The sequence below is a fragment of the Pseudophryne corroboree genome, chromosome 3 (assembly GCF_028390025.1).
Source record: "Pseudophryne corroboree isolate aPseCor3 chromosome 3, aPseCor3.hap2, whole genome shotgun sequence".
NCBI lineage: Eukaryota > Metazoa > Chordata > Amphibia > Anura > Myobatrachidae > Pseudophryne > Pseudophryne corroboree.
Window position 1 is genome coordinate 689777627 of NC_086446.1, and position 19019 is coordinate 689796645.

The 19019-nt window shown below is 42.8% G+C and overlaps 1 protein-coding gene across 1 annotated transcript in view; it reads left to right on the forward strand.

Moving 5' to 3' along the window:
• ADGRA1 (adhesion G protein-coupled receptor A1) overlaps positions 1 to 19019 on the forward strand; it is a 1405372-nt gene that overhangs the window by 129105 nt on the left and 1257248 nt on the right. The window contains exon 2 of the mRNA XM_063962017.1: positions 4647 to 4718. Coding sequence (XP_063818087.1) covers positions 4647 to 4718 — 72 coding nt within the window. The remainder of the gene's footprint in view (positions 1 to 4646; positions 4719 to 19019) is intronic.

Genomic DNA, 19019 nt, shown 5'->3' on the forward strand with positions numbered 1-19019 from the left:
GGAGGAGCACGCCATTATACACATTGCACCAGGTGGAGCACGACGTTATACACATTGCACCAGGTGGAGCACGCCATTATACACATTGCACCAGGTAGAGCACGCCGTTATACACATTGCACCAGGTAGAGCACTTGTATAAGTGCTTTTGACTGAAGTAGATGTTTTAGGCAGCTTGACATGATGATCTCAGAAGTAGCGGGTGCACCACAGGTAGCAGCAGTGCCTGCACAATAGCTTCATGTTGTATTCTCATAGATCGTAAGCTTGGTCTAGTTGTGAGTGTGGCGCTGCCCTGATATTCCCAATGCCACTCACAACTAGACCAAGCTAAGGATCTATGAGAATACAACATGAAGCTATTGTGCGAGCACTGCCGCTACCTGTGGTGCACCCGCTACTTCTGCTTGTGGCCCGACCTCAGTGGTTGTTTGAGCCATCCACTACTAGACATATGGCCCACATTAATATAATGCCCTTATACACGTGACAGACATAATGGCCCTGTAACACAGCCAGTCTCTGTAACACTAACAATTACAACCCCCATCCCCTCCACACCACTCACCCGGCTGGGGGTATTCAACTGTCACGGCCCATGTAGGCTGAGAAGGAGTGTGGGACCTAGGAGCGCCGGGGAGGCAGCAGCAGTGGAGGCAGACATGTGCGGATCGTGGCCTCACACACCGTCGGCTCTGCAACACCTCCGGCTCCTTGATGTGCTCCACTGTGAACATTTTCCGCCCTCCGCTGCCTGCTCACTCCTGCCGCTAGCAGCATGGGGAGGTAGGTGGGTAACATGTGGGAGAGGGGGGCGGGATGTAATCGCGGGAGGGGTGGCGGGCGGCATGTAATCGCGGGCGGCTAATTGCAGGCGGGACAGGCGGCATGTAATCGCGGGAAGGGAGCGGGTGGGATGCAATCGCAGGAGAGGGGGGTAACATGCGCCGGGTGCTGTCATGGTGTTGTCCGGGAAAATAAGGTATCATCGCGGAGGGGGGGGGGGGGGGAGCATTGTGAAAGAGGAGCTGATTACAGTTGGGCGGTGCAGCATCTCTGCTCAGCTGTGAAGCTCAGCTGAGCTTGGGGAATAAACTAAGCACTCTTTCATAGGCAGCGTGCAGCGCCGCCCTCCAGTGGCCAGCGCTCATAGGCAGCTGCCTAAAGCTGCCTAGTGGTGGCGCCGGCCCTGAATAGACCACCCACTGTGAATTATTAAGCTCTGAGTTTTAGTAGCATCAGTACAAGACCAAATCCACACAACAGAGCGGTGGGACGCCATCCTCTGAGTGGACACCAATCAGATTATCTTTATCAAATATTGGAGGTCATTCCGAGTCGTTTGCTCTGAAAATTTCTTCGCATCGCAGCGTTTTTCCGCTTAGTGCGCATGCGCAATGTCCGCACTGCGACTGCGCCAAGTAAATTTGCTATGCAATTAGGAATTTTACTCACGGCATTTTCATCGTTCTGGCGATCGTAATGTGATTGACAGGAAATGGGTGTTACTGGGCGGAAACAGGCCGTTTTATGGGCGTGTGGGAAAAAACGCTACCGTTTCCGGAAAAAACGCGGGAGTGGCTGGAGAAACGGAGGAGTGTCTGGGCGAACGCTGGGTGTGTTTGTGACGTCAAACCAGGAACGATAAGCACTGAACTGATCGCAGATGCCGAGTAAGTCTGAAGCTACTCTGAAACTGCTACGAGATGTGTAATCGCAATATTGCGAATCTTTCGTTCGCAATTTTAAGAAGCTAAGATTCACTCCCAGTAGGCGGCGGCTTAGCGTGTGCAATACTGCTAAAATCGCATTGCGAGCGAACAACTCGGAATGAGGGCCATTGTATTATATCCATTTAATGATATTGTGAATCCCTTTGTCCCGCGTCTTTTTTCCCCTTCCCTCTAACATTTTTTCTGAGATGTAATTTGTTTGTGTACACGACCTGTCAGAACTGATTTCTTGAACAGTAAAGTTTTTCGTTTCCATAAAACCATTTGCATTCCATCATAAATTTCTATACTGTTTACCTCAGGCGCAATTGCAGATTTAAATATAAACAATGAAGAAGTTTCGTTCGATTTTGCTCGGGATTTAAATGGGGATATTAAAGGGAATTTTAGGTTCGATTTTGGAAGGGATTTCATAAATTCAACTCTAAATCCCTTTCAAACATGAATCCACATCGAATTTGATTTGAAAATCGAATGCAAAATCAAATTTTAGTAAATTAGGGATTTTTTAAGGATTTTAGAAGATAAAAAATAGTTGATTTCAATCGATTTTGAAGATTCATAAAGAGAATTCCAAAATCTAATTTATGTAAATATAACCCCAGGTTTTGGATTTATGTCTGAAAGGAGTTTGATAGTCCAGGTTTTAGTTATATACATGTTTGAGCACAGATAGTTACATTTAAGTCACCGAGGTACTTGTTAAGAGGTCTATTTACTAAGCCTTGGAGAGAGATAAAGTGGAGAGAGATAAAGTACCAACCAACCAGCTCCTGTGATTTTTCAAACACATTATGTAACATGGCAGTTAGGAGCTGAGTGGCTGGTACTTTATCTGCGTCCACTTTATCTCTCTCCAAGACTTAGATTGTTAGTGTGCCCTGAGGACCATGGTTGGAACCCCTGCACTAGGAAAACAGAATGACATAAAACCAATGTACTTACATATTTTGTTTTATTTTGCCACTTTTCTTGCATAGAAATTTGTTAACAAAAAACAAAACAATAAAAAAAATAATTAAAGTTGTCCGAGCTGCTTATACACACTGGGTCTTATACATAGTTAAACATACGTCCATACGTTAGTCCTTTAAAGTAAAATATTCCTGTATTGTGTCGGTGTAAATGTTACTATAATGTAGTTTATACAAATTTCAGGGCTGTAATTTGCCAAGGTGAATCTCTTAATATTAAATTAATAATTTATTGAATTTAGAAATTTAGAGGTTTATTATACCGCACTGAGATTTCGGGGGATATTGAATTAGCTGTGATAACTTTCCATAGCTAATTGACAACTCCCCCTCCCCCCCCCCCCCCCATCTCCACCCGGCGGAAATTAAGTTGTCCCTGATCCTGCAGTTATTCAGGATTTTCTTTTGCATGCCTCAGGCACACAAAACAAAATTCCAGATAACCAGCCCTATCAGCCCGTTTTTCGCAAAAAAACATAGGTCTGATTCCATGTTTTTCATGATTTATTTTACTTTTTCAACTATTTTTTTCCTTTCCCTATCCAATTATACCTAATTTTTTTCAGGGCCAATTGAATATCCCTATAAAATAATGCAGGTGTGCACTATGTAATGTAGTCAGTGTCAATTACATACAATAGAGGTTCCCGAATGCGGTCCTACAGGCACCCTAATGGTCCAGGTTTTAAGTATATCCATAGCTCAGCCGGGAATCCTAATACCTGTCAGAATGCAGATGCCAGAATACTGACCGGCAAAACCCCGAACCTAGGTATCAGACAGAGGGTAGGGGTTAAGCTGCTTTTGGGTGGGGGAGATTAGGGTTAGGCTGCGGGGGAGGGGGGGGGGTGTGCCCACCATTAGGCTCCGGGGGGGGGGGGGTGATGGGGGTTAGAGTTAGACTGCGGGAGAGGAGGGTTAGGCTAGGGTTAAGGTTAGCTTAGTTTCTCGCCCCTGACCGCCGGCATCCCATACCCAACCCACTCAGCACATATGGTTAACTCAAACTGATTGAGATACTAATTAAGTCACATCTGTCCAAGCATGGATATACTTAAAACATGGACCATTAGGGTGCCTTGAGACCACGTTAGGGAACCTCTGACATACAGTAAATAACTCACATATGACTTGCATATTTAAGAAATAAAGCACATCTGTATAGGCAAAACATGTCACCCACACATAAAATCAGACTCAATTAGATATACAGTATATGAGAGTATCTCTTGTATATACATTTCATGTTTAGGGGGATATTTTTCAAATCTTGGAGAGAGATTAAGGGGTCTATTTACTAAGCCTCGGATGGAGATAAAGTGAACGGGGATAAAGTCCCAGCCAATCAGCTCCTAATTGCCATATTACAGTCTGTGTTTAAAAAAAGACAGGAGCTGATTGGTTGGTACTTTTTCCTCTCTCCGCTTTATCTCTTTCCAAGGTTTGGTACATTTCCAACAAAATGCTTTTATCTCAGTTAATTCTCAATTCAAATAGCCCTAAAAATTGTTATTACATGAGACAACATAATTGTTCATATTATTTAAATAATCACGATGTGGGCAAATCTCCTTTCATTTATTAAAAGTGAACGCTTTTTATTAGCCAATAGGACGCTATGGTGAGTTTTTCAGCCAACCCCTCCTTTCCTCTGAATACTGCCTTGTTTAAATGGTAATATTATGAAGGTACTAGAATAAATAAAAGCACAAATGATCTGGCAGAAAACTTTTCTACCTCAGTCCAAACATTTAGGCAACTGGGTAAATCCCACGAGCTTTCAAGCGTGCTGCAGTTCCAACTCCATTACTATATAATCAATTTATTTTTAAGCACAGTTCAGTAAATAGCATTACAGTAGGTCAAAAATGTTGCACCATGTAGGAGCAATATACTGTAATGCACTATGCTAACCATTTCCTTTTTTTATCTTTTACAGGATTCTCAGTAATAACAAGATATCTCTTGTAAAGAACAGATCTTTTCTTGGATTAAACTCCCTTGTGAAACTGTGAGTACAAATTTAATTCTGAATGTCTACAGTAAAATAAGACTTCAAAAATTGTTAAAAATGAAATGGGTACGTGGGTGCCTAGGATCATAACCTCGATGCATTTCACTTGTCAATGTTCTAGGCTGACTGACTTACAGATTAAAAAAAAAAATTGGAAGCGTAAAGTTCATGGAAAAAAATGTCCCTATAAATAAACAAGCACAATCTGAGAAAATGAAAGACAATATTCTCAAAAGGACAGCTCCACATAAGAAAATAAATAATAGATTCAGCTAACCTGTCAATGTCTTTTCCATGTATTTGTTTGAAAAGCCCTTACTGTGCTTTTTGTTGAACTGCAACTCAAAAGCAAGTGACAATACTTCTAAACAAGATTACCTGGCACCCACCAATGTAGTCCAAAGTAGTTGAGTTCTGTAGCAGACCATTATTTCTTATATTTACGGAAAACTTCATAACAGAGTAAAGCTGCAGGATAATTGTGGAACCAGCCAACTAAACGGTTATCGTTGAGTATTTGAACCTGAACAATTATTGTTCACAAACTGAAACCAGCTGAAATATGGTCTAGATTGTTTGGTTGGGTTATCAAACCTGTCCGATCCATGTGACGGTTGTTCAGCAGACTACAGACAGTGAATGAAGATCGCCTCTGTACATCATGCAGTGTATGGAGGTGCAATCATTGTACTGTTGCCCCTCCTGTCATCCATGTGGCCTAATCGGCTGCATTTTACACTCCGCAGAAAATGTACGTATGGACACATTTTGGTGTGACTGCACTGTATGGATGACTCTACTCGAGGCCTGATATGTACATAGATGTGGTTTGTCTGAATGGGCTTGAAGTGCAGTGTGCACCATGCTCCAAGCGTTTGTGGCTTGTCTCAAATAAACGTGCTTCATCTGTAATGTGTTATACTGTATCATCTGCAATGTATAGGCGGTAGAGAAACAGAGCTCCAAAGTGCCCTGTGCCAGCCTCGCCCCGAAGCGCATGATGTTGCACAGAGGTGGATGGGCCGCTGGCACCTGGAAGTGCAGCACGGCCTGGAGGGTCATGAGGAAGCTTTGAGCAGCTGTATAGACTGTAGGGTGCCTTCCTGCGGCCAGCGATACTGGCATCAAGGTGCTGCTTCAGGCTTCCTGTAACCAGAAGCAAGAGCTATGGGGCAGCGACATGCCTCCCCCAAAGCCCTGTGCGACAGCACCATTTGCACATCCCTAGTTACAGCCCTGTATATAACACATTATAATATATTATATGTTGTAACATTGTACTGCCAGGATTCGAGGTGCAAAACAAGTGAACCCTCTAAACCACCAATACTGTTGAGGTCAAGGCCTACCTCAAGTACCAAATTAAGCAATCAAGTCCTGTCGAATACCCTTTTCACACCACACAAATAACCCGGTATCGACCCGGCATATTGCCGGGGTCAGAGTGCGGTGTGAAAGCACCATGTCGAAAATCACGGGTTGCTTGACCCGGCAAATTCAACCCGGGAAAAAAGCAGTTTTATACCCGGGTTGAATACCGGGTCAATGCAGCGTAAACGGGCTCCTGGGTCGATGCAAACAGGGACCCGTTCACTACAACAGGGAGAGGTGGCACAGAGATTATCTCATATCCCAGCGCCGCTTCCGCCTCCGCAGCCAGTTCGCCCCCCACTGCTATGGCAACCCGTCCGGATTATTGCCGGGTCAGGGAAGCCAACAGCAGCGTCCAATGCCGGATCCCACCCGGGAAGGACCTGTTTCTAATTCCCGGGTGGGATCCGGCATTGGCGGTGTGAAAGGGGTATAAGTGAGTATATCCAGTGTAACCATTTTTATGGCTGCAATACAAGCCCCCTAACAAACTCCTACCTCCTGTTGGCTATGTTCTGTTGGCAATGAACTATAGCACATGTGTGCATTATAGTAAATGGGGCGTACCTTATAAAAGTCTCACAACTGTGATAAGCCCCCGTTACATGTCAGACACCTTCTTGAAAATTGGGCACATTAAGCTCAGCCTGAGCACTGGGTAATTTTATTTCACTGGGAAACCATGAACTCATTACATAAAAGCAATAAAATCATTTAAAGGCTTGTGCATGAATATACACAGGCTCCCTTTACACTCTCATTACTGGAGTGGCACTTACATTCTACCCAGCACATCAGACTAAGCAGGAAACAGATACTTTGCTTTACTATTTATAGCAGAATCCACACAACTGCCCTTCAGATCGGCACGGCTAAAGCCTGGCAGTCCATTTAATGAAATGGTTTTTATTAGGCATTGTGCGAATTGAAACTATAGCATTTTTTTGTAATTGTGCTGTGTAATTAGATTGCGTAATTGAAGCCACATAACGCTCTGTATAATTGAAACCAGGACCAAAAAACTAACAGCTGGAGAGGAGGAGGTGGTGAAAAGAGACATTAGTGGAGAGGGGACAATTCCTTCTGAATGTGCGGCGATAATGGGAGTGTTATGGGTACACACAGGATTATTAGTGATAACATCCAAAGGTGTGTTTGTAGGTTATGTACAGTTTAGTCTGTGTAAATGTGCTCGAATAGTAACATGAAAGTGATTTGCTGCATATGCATGATTGGTGCTATTAGTAAAGATGAGGAAACATTTCAAGACTGCTACAGGTAATTTTCATCTGATTCCTCGTATGGCCATGACATTTTGCATATTTCCCCTGCTAAATTTAGGCTTAATTGTTTCCAGTCTTTCCCAAACTACTCAACACAACAGATTGACTACTGTCATTCCAGCTGACTCTCATGTCTGTCAGTGTATCAGGACCAAAGGCTTGGGGAAATCTGTTCTGCAGTACTTCCAGCTAATTTATGTTCTAGGGTACATTATCGCACAGACAGAGGTGATTCAGTATTCTAGGAAGACGAGGGACTGTATGTTGGGTCCTAAATAGGCATGAAAAGGTATTACTGTGGAGGTGCTTCCATGAGAGTCGTAAACAAGCAGGGAGGGGAAAGTTCCACAGGCATATCTATAATGCAAGGCACATGGGCCCACATCGCACTAACTGCACCCATTTTTTTTCAATACTTACCCTCCAGAATCCCATGTAACAGCAGCAGCACTGCAGAAATCACTGGGAAAATTATGCGGCCAGAAAATCACTGGGAAAATGGCCACTGTGCCATTTTCCCGGAGACCTGCACATGTGCACTAGACTCTGGGACAGTGCTAGGGTCCCCTAGTGAACCTAGTACCCAGAGTCAAGATCAGAAGGAGTCTGCACACGGGCCTCCTTCTTTCTAAAAACGCCCCAGGAATGTACTGTCTGTTTTGGGGGCACTCAATCTGCTAGTAATAGATCTTAACCCTTATTAGTATATTAGAAAATTTAGAATGAGAGCACAAAGCTTAAAAATAAATAAGGTTTAATAAATATTCCACTAAATCAATTAACAGCAATTACTGAAGGGGAGATGTATCAAGCCTTGGAGAGGGATACGGTGAAGTAAATAAAGTGGAGTATTTGCCCAAAGCCAAGAATAGCTATGAAGATATCATTTTACAGGCTTCATCTAAAAAGAAATTAGTTTGGAGCATATTTAAATCAATTTACTATTTTGCTATGCTCTTATTAAAGTTCCCTATTCATGTGTATATAATAATAGTAGTAATAATAATAATAATAAGAAGAAGAAGAAGAAGAAGAAGAAGAAAAAGAAGAATAGTAACAACAATAAAACACAAACATGCAAGGTTTATGTATTTTTTAAAAGAGAAGGTCTAGACTCTATGCTATATTAAATATACATTTTGAAAATATAAGAACCAGCAACATTCTAGGAATCATAAACATTGTTAAATAATGTTATATTGTTAACAATTATGTTACGTATTAATTTTCTCTCTGTAAATAGAATGTGTCCTGGAGTTTATGTCATTGCCATTCATGACAACAGAAATAAAATACACCAAAATCTGTAGGGAACTGCACAAGTCAGTAAAACTTACTTTGAAGACAAAATAACTCTCTGGTCCCTAATAAAACTTTTGTAGCAATCACATAAATGTGCTGTAATAGAGTGACATAGCTACAATAGACAGAGCGTGCTCAGTGCCAGATTAAGGTTCACATGGGCCTGGAGCTGAAATTTATGAAGGGCCTATTGTGTGCCTCTGATGGAGGTGTGACAGTCGCTGCGATGGTGTGACTAGTGATGTGACCAGTGTGGTGTGGTCTAAATAGGGGGTGTGGCCATCTCCACGAAGATCATAGCTAGTGTTTACCTTTAACCACTTAATAGTTAACTACTGTATAACAATAAAAAGTTGACTACCATATAATACAGAACATCCGTGACCACAATATCAAGCATGGAGCATCGCAGTGCCCTCCATATAATACAGAGAGCTATATCAACATGCAAAGAAGGATGAAGGGCAAGGATGGGGCAAAACAGAGCAGATGTGGAAAGATTACAAAAGATAGGGGCAATACAGAGCAGACAGGGAACTAAGGGCTCCTGGGACACACTTACCGACACAGACAACACTTACTGACATAAACCCCCTACTGACACAAACACACTTATATAGACACGCACACACACACCACTTATTGACACACACCACTGACACATACTGACACACGTTACTGACAAACACTTACTGATACACACATTTATTGATTCAGACACCACTTACTGACAGATACCCATTACGGACACAGACACCACTTATTGGCACATATTTAATGACAGACACCCCTTACTGACATAGATACAACTTACTGACAGAAACACACCTTACTGACAGATGGCACTTACTTACACAGACACCCCTTAATAAAACAGATTCCACTTACTGACATGGTACACTGATACAGACACACTTACTGGCACATACACACTAAAGGTGCATACACACGAAGAGATTTTGACTATGAGAGATTGTGACTGAGCGTTATGCACTTTCTGAGCGAATTTGACTATATAGTCAAAATCGCTTAGCTATATCACTCCGTGTGTATGGACATTTACTACTGACAAACATACTGATAGTCAAACTTACTGACACACTGATGAACACAATTATTGATGCAGATACCACTTACTGACACACACACCCCTTACTGACACACACGACAGATACCACTTACTGACACATACCATTTACTGAGACATAGACCACTTAATGACTGATACCGCTTACTGACACACACATACTGACTCAGATACCACTTACTGACACAAAAAATACAGATAAACTTACTGACAAAGAAACCACTTAAATATGGGAGAGGAGACCCCCAAGCCTGGTGTGTTCTGCAACTCGCCGGGTTTTGCATGCCAGCTCTGCTCTGACATCCATGGAAGCATGGGTGATCCAACGCGCGGTTTTCCAATGGACGGTAAACTGCACATGTGCAGAACAGATCCTGCGATCGCATCGTAGGGATGCTAACGTCTCTGCCTGATTGACAGGCAGATTTTTTCAGAGGGAGGGGCAGGGGAGGCCGACGTTTCTGGAAACGGGAGTGGCGAGGCTAAGGGCTGTGTCCCAGAAGCAGTTTCCTTGGCTACGCAAGCCGCACAGTGACTGCTAGTCTGAGTAAACTCAGGCTTACTAGCCTGCAGTCACAGATGAACATCGTGACCGATGGTTGCTATGTTCATCCAGAACTGCGATTGCATCACAGTTTAGAGATCGCAAATGCAGGAAGGAGGTGGTATGCACCTCCACCTGCATTTGCATTGCTAAGTATTGCATTTGCAAAGCCCTATGTTCCCTACCACATGTACACGCACACATTTACACACTAGAGTTAATTTATGTCAAGAACCAATTAACCTGTGGGAGGAAACCAGAGCACCTGGAGGAAACCCACACAAGTATGGGGAGAATATACAAACTCCACACAGAGCCATTGTGGAAATCAAACCCACAACCTCAGTGCTGTGAATAAATGGAGTCATCTGTAACTTTATTATACATAAATGACCTTTAATATGAGAGAACTCCACCCCTCTATTATACACTTTCAGATTATCGACACAAGTTCCATTCTATGACAATACCAAGCACATCCTACATTAAGTTAGACCCATACCAAAATTCTGACAATACCTGGGGTTAAATAACATGAACCAATTTAATTTTTGTGCAATTTCTCTATAAAAAAAATATTTATACAGTATTTAATTCTTATATGCCTCCTGCCTTCACTCCTTATATAGGCACGGATTCTGCGTGTGTTGTAGTCTTGCGAAAAATCGCAAAACTAAAACTCCTTTCTCTAGCATGCAGGGAGCCGCCCAGCACAGGGCAAGGCCGCCCTGCATGCATTTTAAGGGAAGCCCCTTGTCAGTTGCCGGGCCGACATGTTTTGGATCGCAGTGGCTGCAATGAATGTTACGCAGCCTGCCCCACAAACGGTCCGGACACACCTCCGTTGCCCGGACTGCACCCCTGCATCACCGAATCAAAACGCCGCCCACACTGGGACTTAGACTGCGTGCAGTCACAATCTTAGACTTCACGCATGCCCGCAGCGGTGTGCATGCTCAGAAGTGCTTGCACTTCTGCTAACGATACTGAATCGGCCCCATAACGTCTCATTAATGTGTGCAACCTGTTCCCTTTTATGCTTAATTTTAATGTGTACTTTATTTAAGTCACGTGCTCTTCCCTCACATATATATATTTAAGTTGTACCCCCGGTCTCCTCTTAAATAATCAATTTGTGTCCCCTGCCCACCCTTATATATTTATCTTGTGCTTCCAGTTCTCCCTTATATAGTTAACTTATGCCACTGTCCCAGCGTTAGATAATATTGTTCTGCCATCTGCACCCCACATTTATATTTAACTTGTGCCCATCCTTCCCTTATATATTTAACTTGTGCCGCTATCTAATCTTAAATAATATATTAATGTATGATTTTATTCATTTATGCCACATGCCCCCATACATATTTAATTATATCGTCACTTGTCCAGTGATATATATTTAGTTTATACGCACATCCCCCCTTTCATATTTAAGTTGTGCCTCCTGACTGACCCCGTTTATATTAAAATTGTGGCCCTTTTCCTCCTTATATTTAACTTATGCCCACTAACCACCCTTTTATATATTTGTATAACTTGAGCTTCCTGTCCCCCCTTTTACAATATCATTAATTAACTTATGCCCCGTTCTCTAATATATGTACTGATGTTATGACACCACCCCACCACCTACCTTGCTCTACTGCTGTGATGTACGGTAACTTGTATTTATTGTGTGCAGCACCACACCATACAGGGTAAACTGAAGGGGCTTACTGTGTGCTGCCAGTGCCACAAGCCACATCGAGTGCGGGGGCGGAGCTTCGGGCGGTCTGGGGGCGGGGCCTCTGACGGGACTGGGGGTGGAGCTTCAGGCAGATATAGGCAGGGGAAGCAGCCCGTTCTGGACAGGCCTTGGGGTAGTCAGAACTTAAGTCCGACTTTGGCCAGCTGATCAGGGGTGGAGGCGAGTGAGCTGCTGGTGATGACAGGATTTTTTTTTTCTCCTGTCAACACTGGCTGCACTAGAGGGAGCCTGTGGGCCTATTTTCAATGGGGGGCCTGGATCTGCAGCTCCATCCGCCCCATTGTTAATCCGGCCCTGAGCGTGCTGTAAGGGTAGAAGGTATTTCCCTCATATCACATACAGTATAACAGCAGACCAGATCTTGGCATTGTTTTCACACAAAGACACAATGTCAAGTTTGGCTTTTATTAAGTTGCTTCTTAAAAATATCTGTCGCATCTGTCATCTTATTTATTTAGAAATAATTCATAAGGGCCCTACACACTGGGCGATATTACTGAAAGACATGAACAATCTCATTCATTAATGAACGAGATACAGTTCATATCTTTCAGTGTGGAGGCAGCAACGATGAACGATGCGCGGCCCCGCGCTCGTTCATCGTTGGTGCCCCGTCGCTTGTGCATGCAGGCCAATATGAACGTCCATATTAGCATGCACTGCTATGGAGCCGGGTGATGGGGGGAGTGAAGAAACTTCACTCCCCCTTCACCTCCCCCAACCGCAGGGTCGCCCGTCTGCTGTATCGGCGGTCGGGCAGCTCGGCATCGGGTCGTGCAGTGTGTAGGGCCCAATAGTTTCCTATACTAAAAGTGAGGCTCTTTAAAGTTAATGAAGCTATGTAAATGTTGTACAAATATAATATCTGTGATTTCTACGCTCTCAAAATTAATCTTACCTCCCTATAGGAGTGCGCCATAGAGCCTACACACTAGACATGTGGACGAACTGTCACTCAAATTCAGGTCAAAATGACAAATCATCCAGTATATCGTCTAGTCTAGTGTGTACCCAGATTAAAATATTTTAGTATTAACATACCGTGTCATCGGTTTTTGAGAAAATCTAAATTTTGATGTTGAAACTCTTAATTTTTCATTTTTGTTGAAACATACTGCTGTTATATATCATATGAAAGATCATATGAAAGCCCATAAAAAGCAGTTGAAAATTAGGCCTTTATAATCTCTCTAGCTCAATTACGTGAGCTGCAAATGCAATTTGAAAAAAAAAAATTAAAACATTAATAACAATTTTCGTCAAACAATTGCAGCTATTAAGGTATACAATGTAACTTCTAATCCAGTGTACATATCAGCCTAAGATTTGGGGGGTTTATTATGTAAAATTAGGGATTGTAAGGTAGATTTTTTTTCATAAACTGTGTTGATTTGAAGTGGAATGTCCCATAGCTCTAAATTGGAAAAATACCTCTCCCCAGCTACTCTCTGCACCGAAGACCCATATTTGGCAAGTTGCAGTCATGGAGGAAATAACCTATTACCTCCAAGACCGCAATCATGTTTCTACCCAAGTTTGGGCTCCCTGGTTGTTTGCGGTGATGTCATAGGGGTTGTGTTTCCCCTTGGTCTGGAACCACTGAAGCTGACTCACACAATGATGAGTATATACACCTGAATTGATGTGAGTCAGAAATGCAGCATAAATTCAGTTGGTTTTAAACAGATGTAAAAGGAATTTTGCAAACGTTCTGAATTGATGTTGCTGATTGCATGGTGGATTTTGGCATTGGTTTATTAGAAGGATATTTAATGGATGTTATTGTTGATATGTTCCTATAACAAACAGATACATAGATGTAGAGTACATAGAAGCTGCCTGACTTACTATACACACACACACACACACACACACACACACACACACACACACACACACACACACACACACACACGATCCTCCCTCCCATCCCTGCAGAAAATGGTTATCACTTGTCCACCATGATGGATGGACAGATGGAAAACAGCAGATCTGTTATGGCACTGTATTGTTGCAATGATCGTGGTAGTATAAACAGCATTGTCTAAATGTTTATCATTGAACATACTGTACCAACAATAATGTCCGTTAAATATTCTTCTAATAACACAATAACAAATACCACTATGCAATCTGTAACATTAATCCAAAAAGTCTGCAAAATTACTTCAACATCTGTGCAAAACCCATGGAATTTACAGCCTTTCTGACTCAGAGTTACTATAACATTTCAGGTGTATATACTGTACCCGTCACTGTGTGAGTCAGCTTCAGTAGTTCCAAACCAAGGGGTAACACAAGGGAAATAGTAACATGGAGCCTGCCCAGAGCCGGCCCTAACCAATATGATGCCCTAGGCAAGATTTTGGCTGGTGCCCCCTAGCACCGCCGCTAGTTCTGCAGGAGATGCCTGGCATGAGTCAGCTGGCAGCTCTGCTAACGTCAGGCGCCTTTTGTTTATGAAAATCATCTTATTTGCATTACTATGTGACTAGGATGCACAAGCAGCTTCTGCTGATTAAAATGATATGCAGCATGTCTATATTCTGTGTGCGACTGCGGCTGTATCTGCATACGAAATGCTACATTACAGTGATTTGCAGGAATACACTGCAACGTAGCATTTCATATGCAGATACAGCCGTAGTCACACACAGAATATATGCATGCCGCATATCATTTTAATCAGCAGAAGCTGCTGGTGCCCCTAAGCATACCAAATGCCCTAGGCATTTGCCTAGTTTGCCTATGGCCGGCTCTGAGCCTGCCCAGTGGCGCACTCCGCTTTCAGGAAGAAAATCTTTTTTTACCAGGATCTGTTCCCACCTACAGTATCTTCTAATGTACTTTTTAATACAGATTTGCACAAAACCACCCTCAAGTGTTTCTGTTCGTATTCGTATTTCAGTATGGTTTAAAATCAATTAAAAAAATGATAATCATTGAATAAATATGATATAAATCAATAAAACCGCTTAATTTGTGAAGGGAGATCCAGATTGGTTCGGTTTGGCTGTACAAAATTCGGGTGAATTCAGATTTCTGGAAAACCGAATCGCACATCTCTACTATTTAACATTTAACAAACTCATGAAAACGACACTGGTAGTGATTTCTTATAGGCTCATTCCCACCATAGGGGCTGATTCTGAGCTGCATAAAAGGCTGTTGATGCCTTACCTAACTACCTTATGCTAATGCCAGAATCAATAGGGTAATTTTGTGAGCTCATGCAGCTGCAAGCAGGGGATTTACTGTGGCTAATTATTCCTTCCTCCCCCAAGTTGGTTATTCAGAGTTGTTAGCAAACAAAGAAAGTTGGCAATTGGGCAAAACCATGCTGTACTGCAGGTGGGGCAGATGTAACATGTGCAGAGAGAGTTAGATTTGGGTGGGTTATTTTGTTTCTGTGCATGGCAAATATTGGCTGCTTCATTTTTACAGTGCAATTCAGATTTCAGTTTGAACACACCCCACACAAATCTAACTCTCTCTGCACATGTTACATATGCCCACCTGCAGTACAACATGGTTTTGCCCAATTGCTAACTTTTTTGGTTTGCTAACAACTCAACAACAATTGAATAACCCCCAAATCCTCAATGCAATAATGAATACATTGCAAGGATGTACAAATTATCACATGCAGGGAAAGAGCTTGTGGGAAAACTCTGTCCCTGCAAATCCAGTTACTGCAAATCTCAGTATTTTTTGTAGAGATGAGCGGGTTCGGTTCCTCGGAATCCGAACCCGCCCGAACTTCAGTTTTTTTTACACGGGTCCGAGCGACTCGGATCTTCCCGCCTTGCTCGGTTAACCCGAGCGCGCCCGAACGTCATCATCACGCTGTCGGATTCTCGCGAGGCTCGGATTCTATCGCGCGACTCGGATTCTATATAAGGAGCCGCGCGTCGCCGCCATTTTTCACACGTGCATTGAGATTCATAGGGAGAGGACGTGGCTGGCGTCCTCTCCGTTTATAGAGATTCGAGAAGAGAGTGAGACAGAGAGAGACACAGTAGTAATTTGGGGAGCATTAGGAGGAGTACTACTACTACTAGTACTTGCTGAAGTGATAGAGAGAGATAGTGTGACTGTATTATCTGACTTGTGGGGGAGACACTGACAGTGGGGAGCAGTTAGAGTCTGAGAGCAGGACTCAGGACTCAGGAGTACATATAACGTACAGTGCACACTTTTGCTGCCAGAGTGCCAGCCACACTGCCATTGTTTGTGACCACACTGACCACCAGTATAATATATATTGTGATTGTCTGCTTAGGACTCAGGAGTACTACTTGCAAGTTGCTGATAGTGTGACCAGTGACCTGACCACCAGTTTAATAATCACCACCAGTTTATGAGTTTAATATATATTATATATATATATATATAATTGTATATAATATATATATAATATTGTATACCACCTAGCACCTACCCGTGTTTTTTTTCTTTTTTTCTTTCTTCTTTATACATACTACTATAGTAGCTTACTGTAGCAGTCTGCGGTGCTGCTGAGCTGACAGTGTCCAGCAGGTCCGTCATCAGTCATTACATAATAAATATATAATATATACCTGTCCGGCTGCAGTACTAGTGATATTATATATACATATATATTGATTTCATCTCATTATCATCCAGTCTATATTATCAGCAGACACAGTACGTTAGTCCACGGCTGTAGCTACCTCTGTGTCGGCACTCGGCAGTCCATCCATAATTGTATACCACCTACCCGTGGTTGGTTTTTTTTTTTCTTTCTTCTTTATACATACTACTATAGTAGCTTACTGTAGCAGTCTGCGGTGCTGCTGAGCTGACAGTGTCCAGCAGGTCCGTCATCAGTCATTACATAATAAATATATAATATATACCTGTCCGGCTGCAGTACTAGTGATATTATATATACATATATATTGATTTCATCTCATTATCATCCAGTCTATATTATCAGCAGACACAGTACGTTAGTCCACGGCTGTAGCTACCTCTGTGTCGGCACTCGGCAGTCCATCCATAATTGTATACCACCTACCCGTGGTTGTTTTTTTTTTCTTTCTTCTTTATACATACTACTATAGTAGCTTACTGTAGCAGTCTGCGGTGCTGCTGAGCTGACAGTGTCCAGCAGGTCCGTCATCAGTCATTACATAATAAATATATAATATATACCTGTCCGGCTGCAGTACTAGTGATATTATATATACATATATATTGATTTCATCTCATTATCATCCAGTCTATATTATCAGCAGACACAGTACGTTAGTCCACGGCTGTAGCTACCTCTGTGTCGGCACTCGGCAGTCCATCCATAATTGTATACCACCTACCCGTGGTTGTTTTTTTTTTTTTCTTCTTTATACATACTACTATAGTAGCTTACTGTAGCAGTCTGCGGTGCTGCTGAGCTGACAGTGTCCAGCAGGTCCGTCATCAGTCATTACATAATAAATATATAATATATACCTGTCCGGCTGCAGTACTAGTGATATTATATATACATATATATTGATTTCATCTCATTATCATCCAGTCTATATTATCAGCAGACACAGTACGTTAGTCCACGGCTGTAGCTACCTCTGTGTCGGCACTCGGCAGTCCATCCATAATTGTATACCACCTACCCGTGGTTGTTTTTTTTTTCTTTCTTCTTTATACATACTACTATAGTAGCTTACTGTAGCAGTCTGCGGTGCTGCTGAGCTGACAGTGTCCAGCAGGTCCGTCATCAGTCATTACATAATAAATATATAATATATACCTGTCCGGCTGCAGTACTAGTGATATTATATATACATATATATTGATTTCATCTCATTATCATCCAGTCTATATTATCAGCAGACACAGTACGGTAGTCCACGGCTGTAGCTACCTCTGTGTCGGCACTCGGCAGTCCATCCATAAGTATACTAGTATCCATCCATCTCCATTGTTTACCTGAGGTGCCTTTTAGTTGTGCCTATTAAAATATGGAGAACAAAAATGTTGAGGTTCCAAAATTAGGGAAAGATCAAGATCCACTTCCACCTCGTGCTGAAGCTGCTGCCACTAGTCATGGCCGAGACGATGAAATGCCAGCAACGTCGTCTGCCAAGGCCGATGCCCAATGTCATAGTACAGAGCATGTAAAATCCAAAACACCAAATATCAGTAAAAAAAGGACTCCAAAACCTAAAATAAAATTGTCGGAGGAGAAGCGTAAACTTGCCAATATGCCATTTACCACACGGAGTGGCAAGGAACGGCTGAGGCCCTGGCCTATGTTCATGGCTAGTGGTTCAGCTTCACATGAGGATGGAAGCACTCAGCCTCTCGCTAGAAAAATGAAAAGACTCAAGCTGGCAAAAGCACCGCAAAGAACTGTGCGTTCTTCGAAATCCCAAATCCACAAGGAGAGTCCAATTGTGTCGGTTGCGATGCCTGACCTTCCCAACACTGGACGTGAAGAGCATGCGCCTTCCACCATTTGCACGCCCCCTGCAAGTGCTGGAAGGAGCACCCGCAGTCCAGTTCCTGATAGTCAGATTGAAGATGTCAGTGTTGAAGTACACCAGGATGAGGAGGATATGGGTGTTGCTGGCGCTGGGGAGGAAATTGACCAGGAGGATTCTGATGGTGAGGTGGTTTGTTTAAGTCAGGCACCCGGGGAGACACCTGTTGTCCGTGGGAGGAATATGGCCATTGACATGCCTGGTCAAAATACAAAAAAAATCAGCTCTTCGGTGTGGAAGTATTTCAACAGAAATGCGGACAACAGGTGTCAAGCCGTGTGTTGCCTTTGTCAAGCTGTAATAAGTAGGGGTAAGGACGTTAACCACCTCGGAACATCCTCCCTTATACGTCACCTGCAGCGCATTCATAATAAGTCAGTGACAAGTTCAAAAACTTTGGGTGACAGCGGAAGCAGTCCACTGACCAGTAAATCCCTTCCTCTTGTAACCAAGCT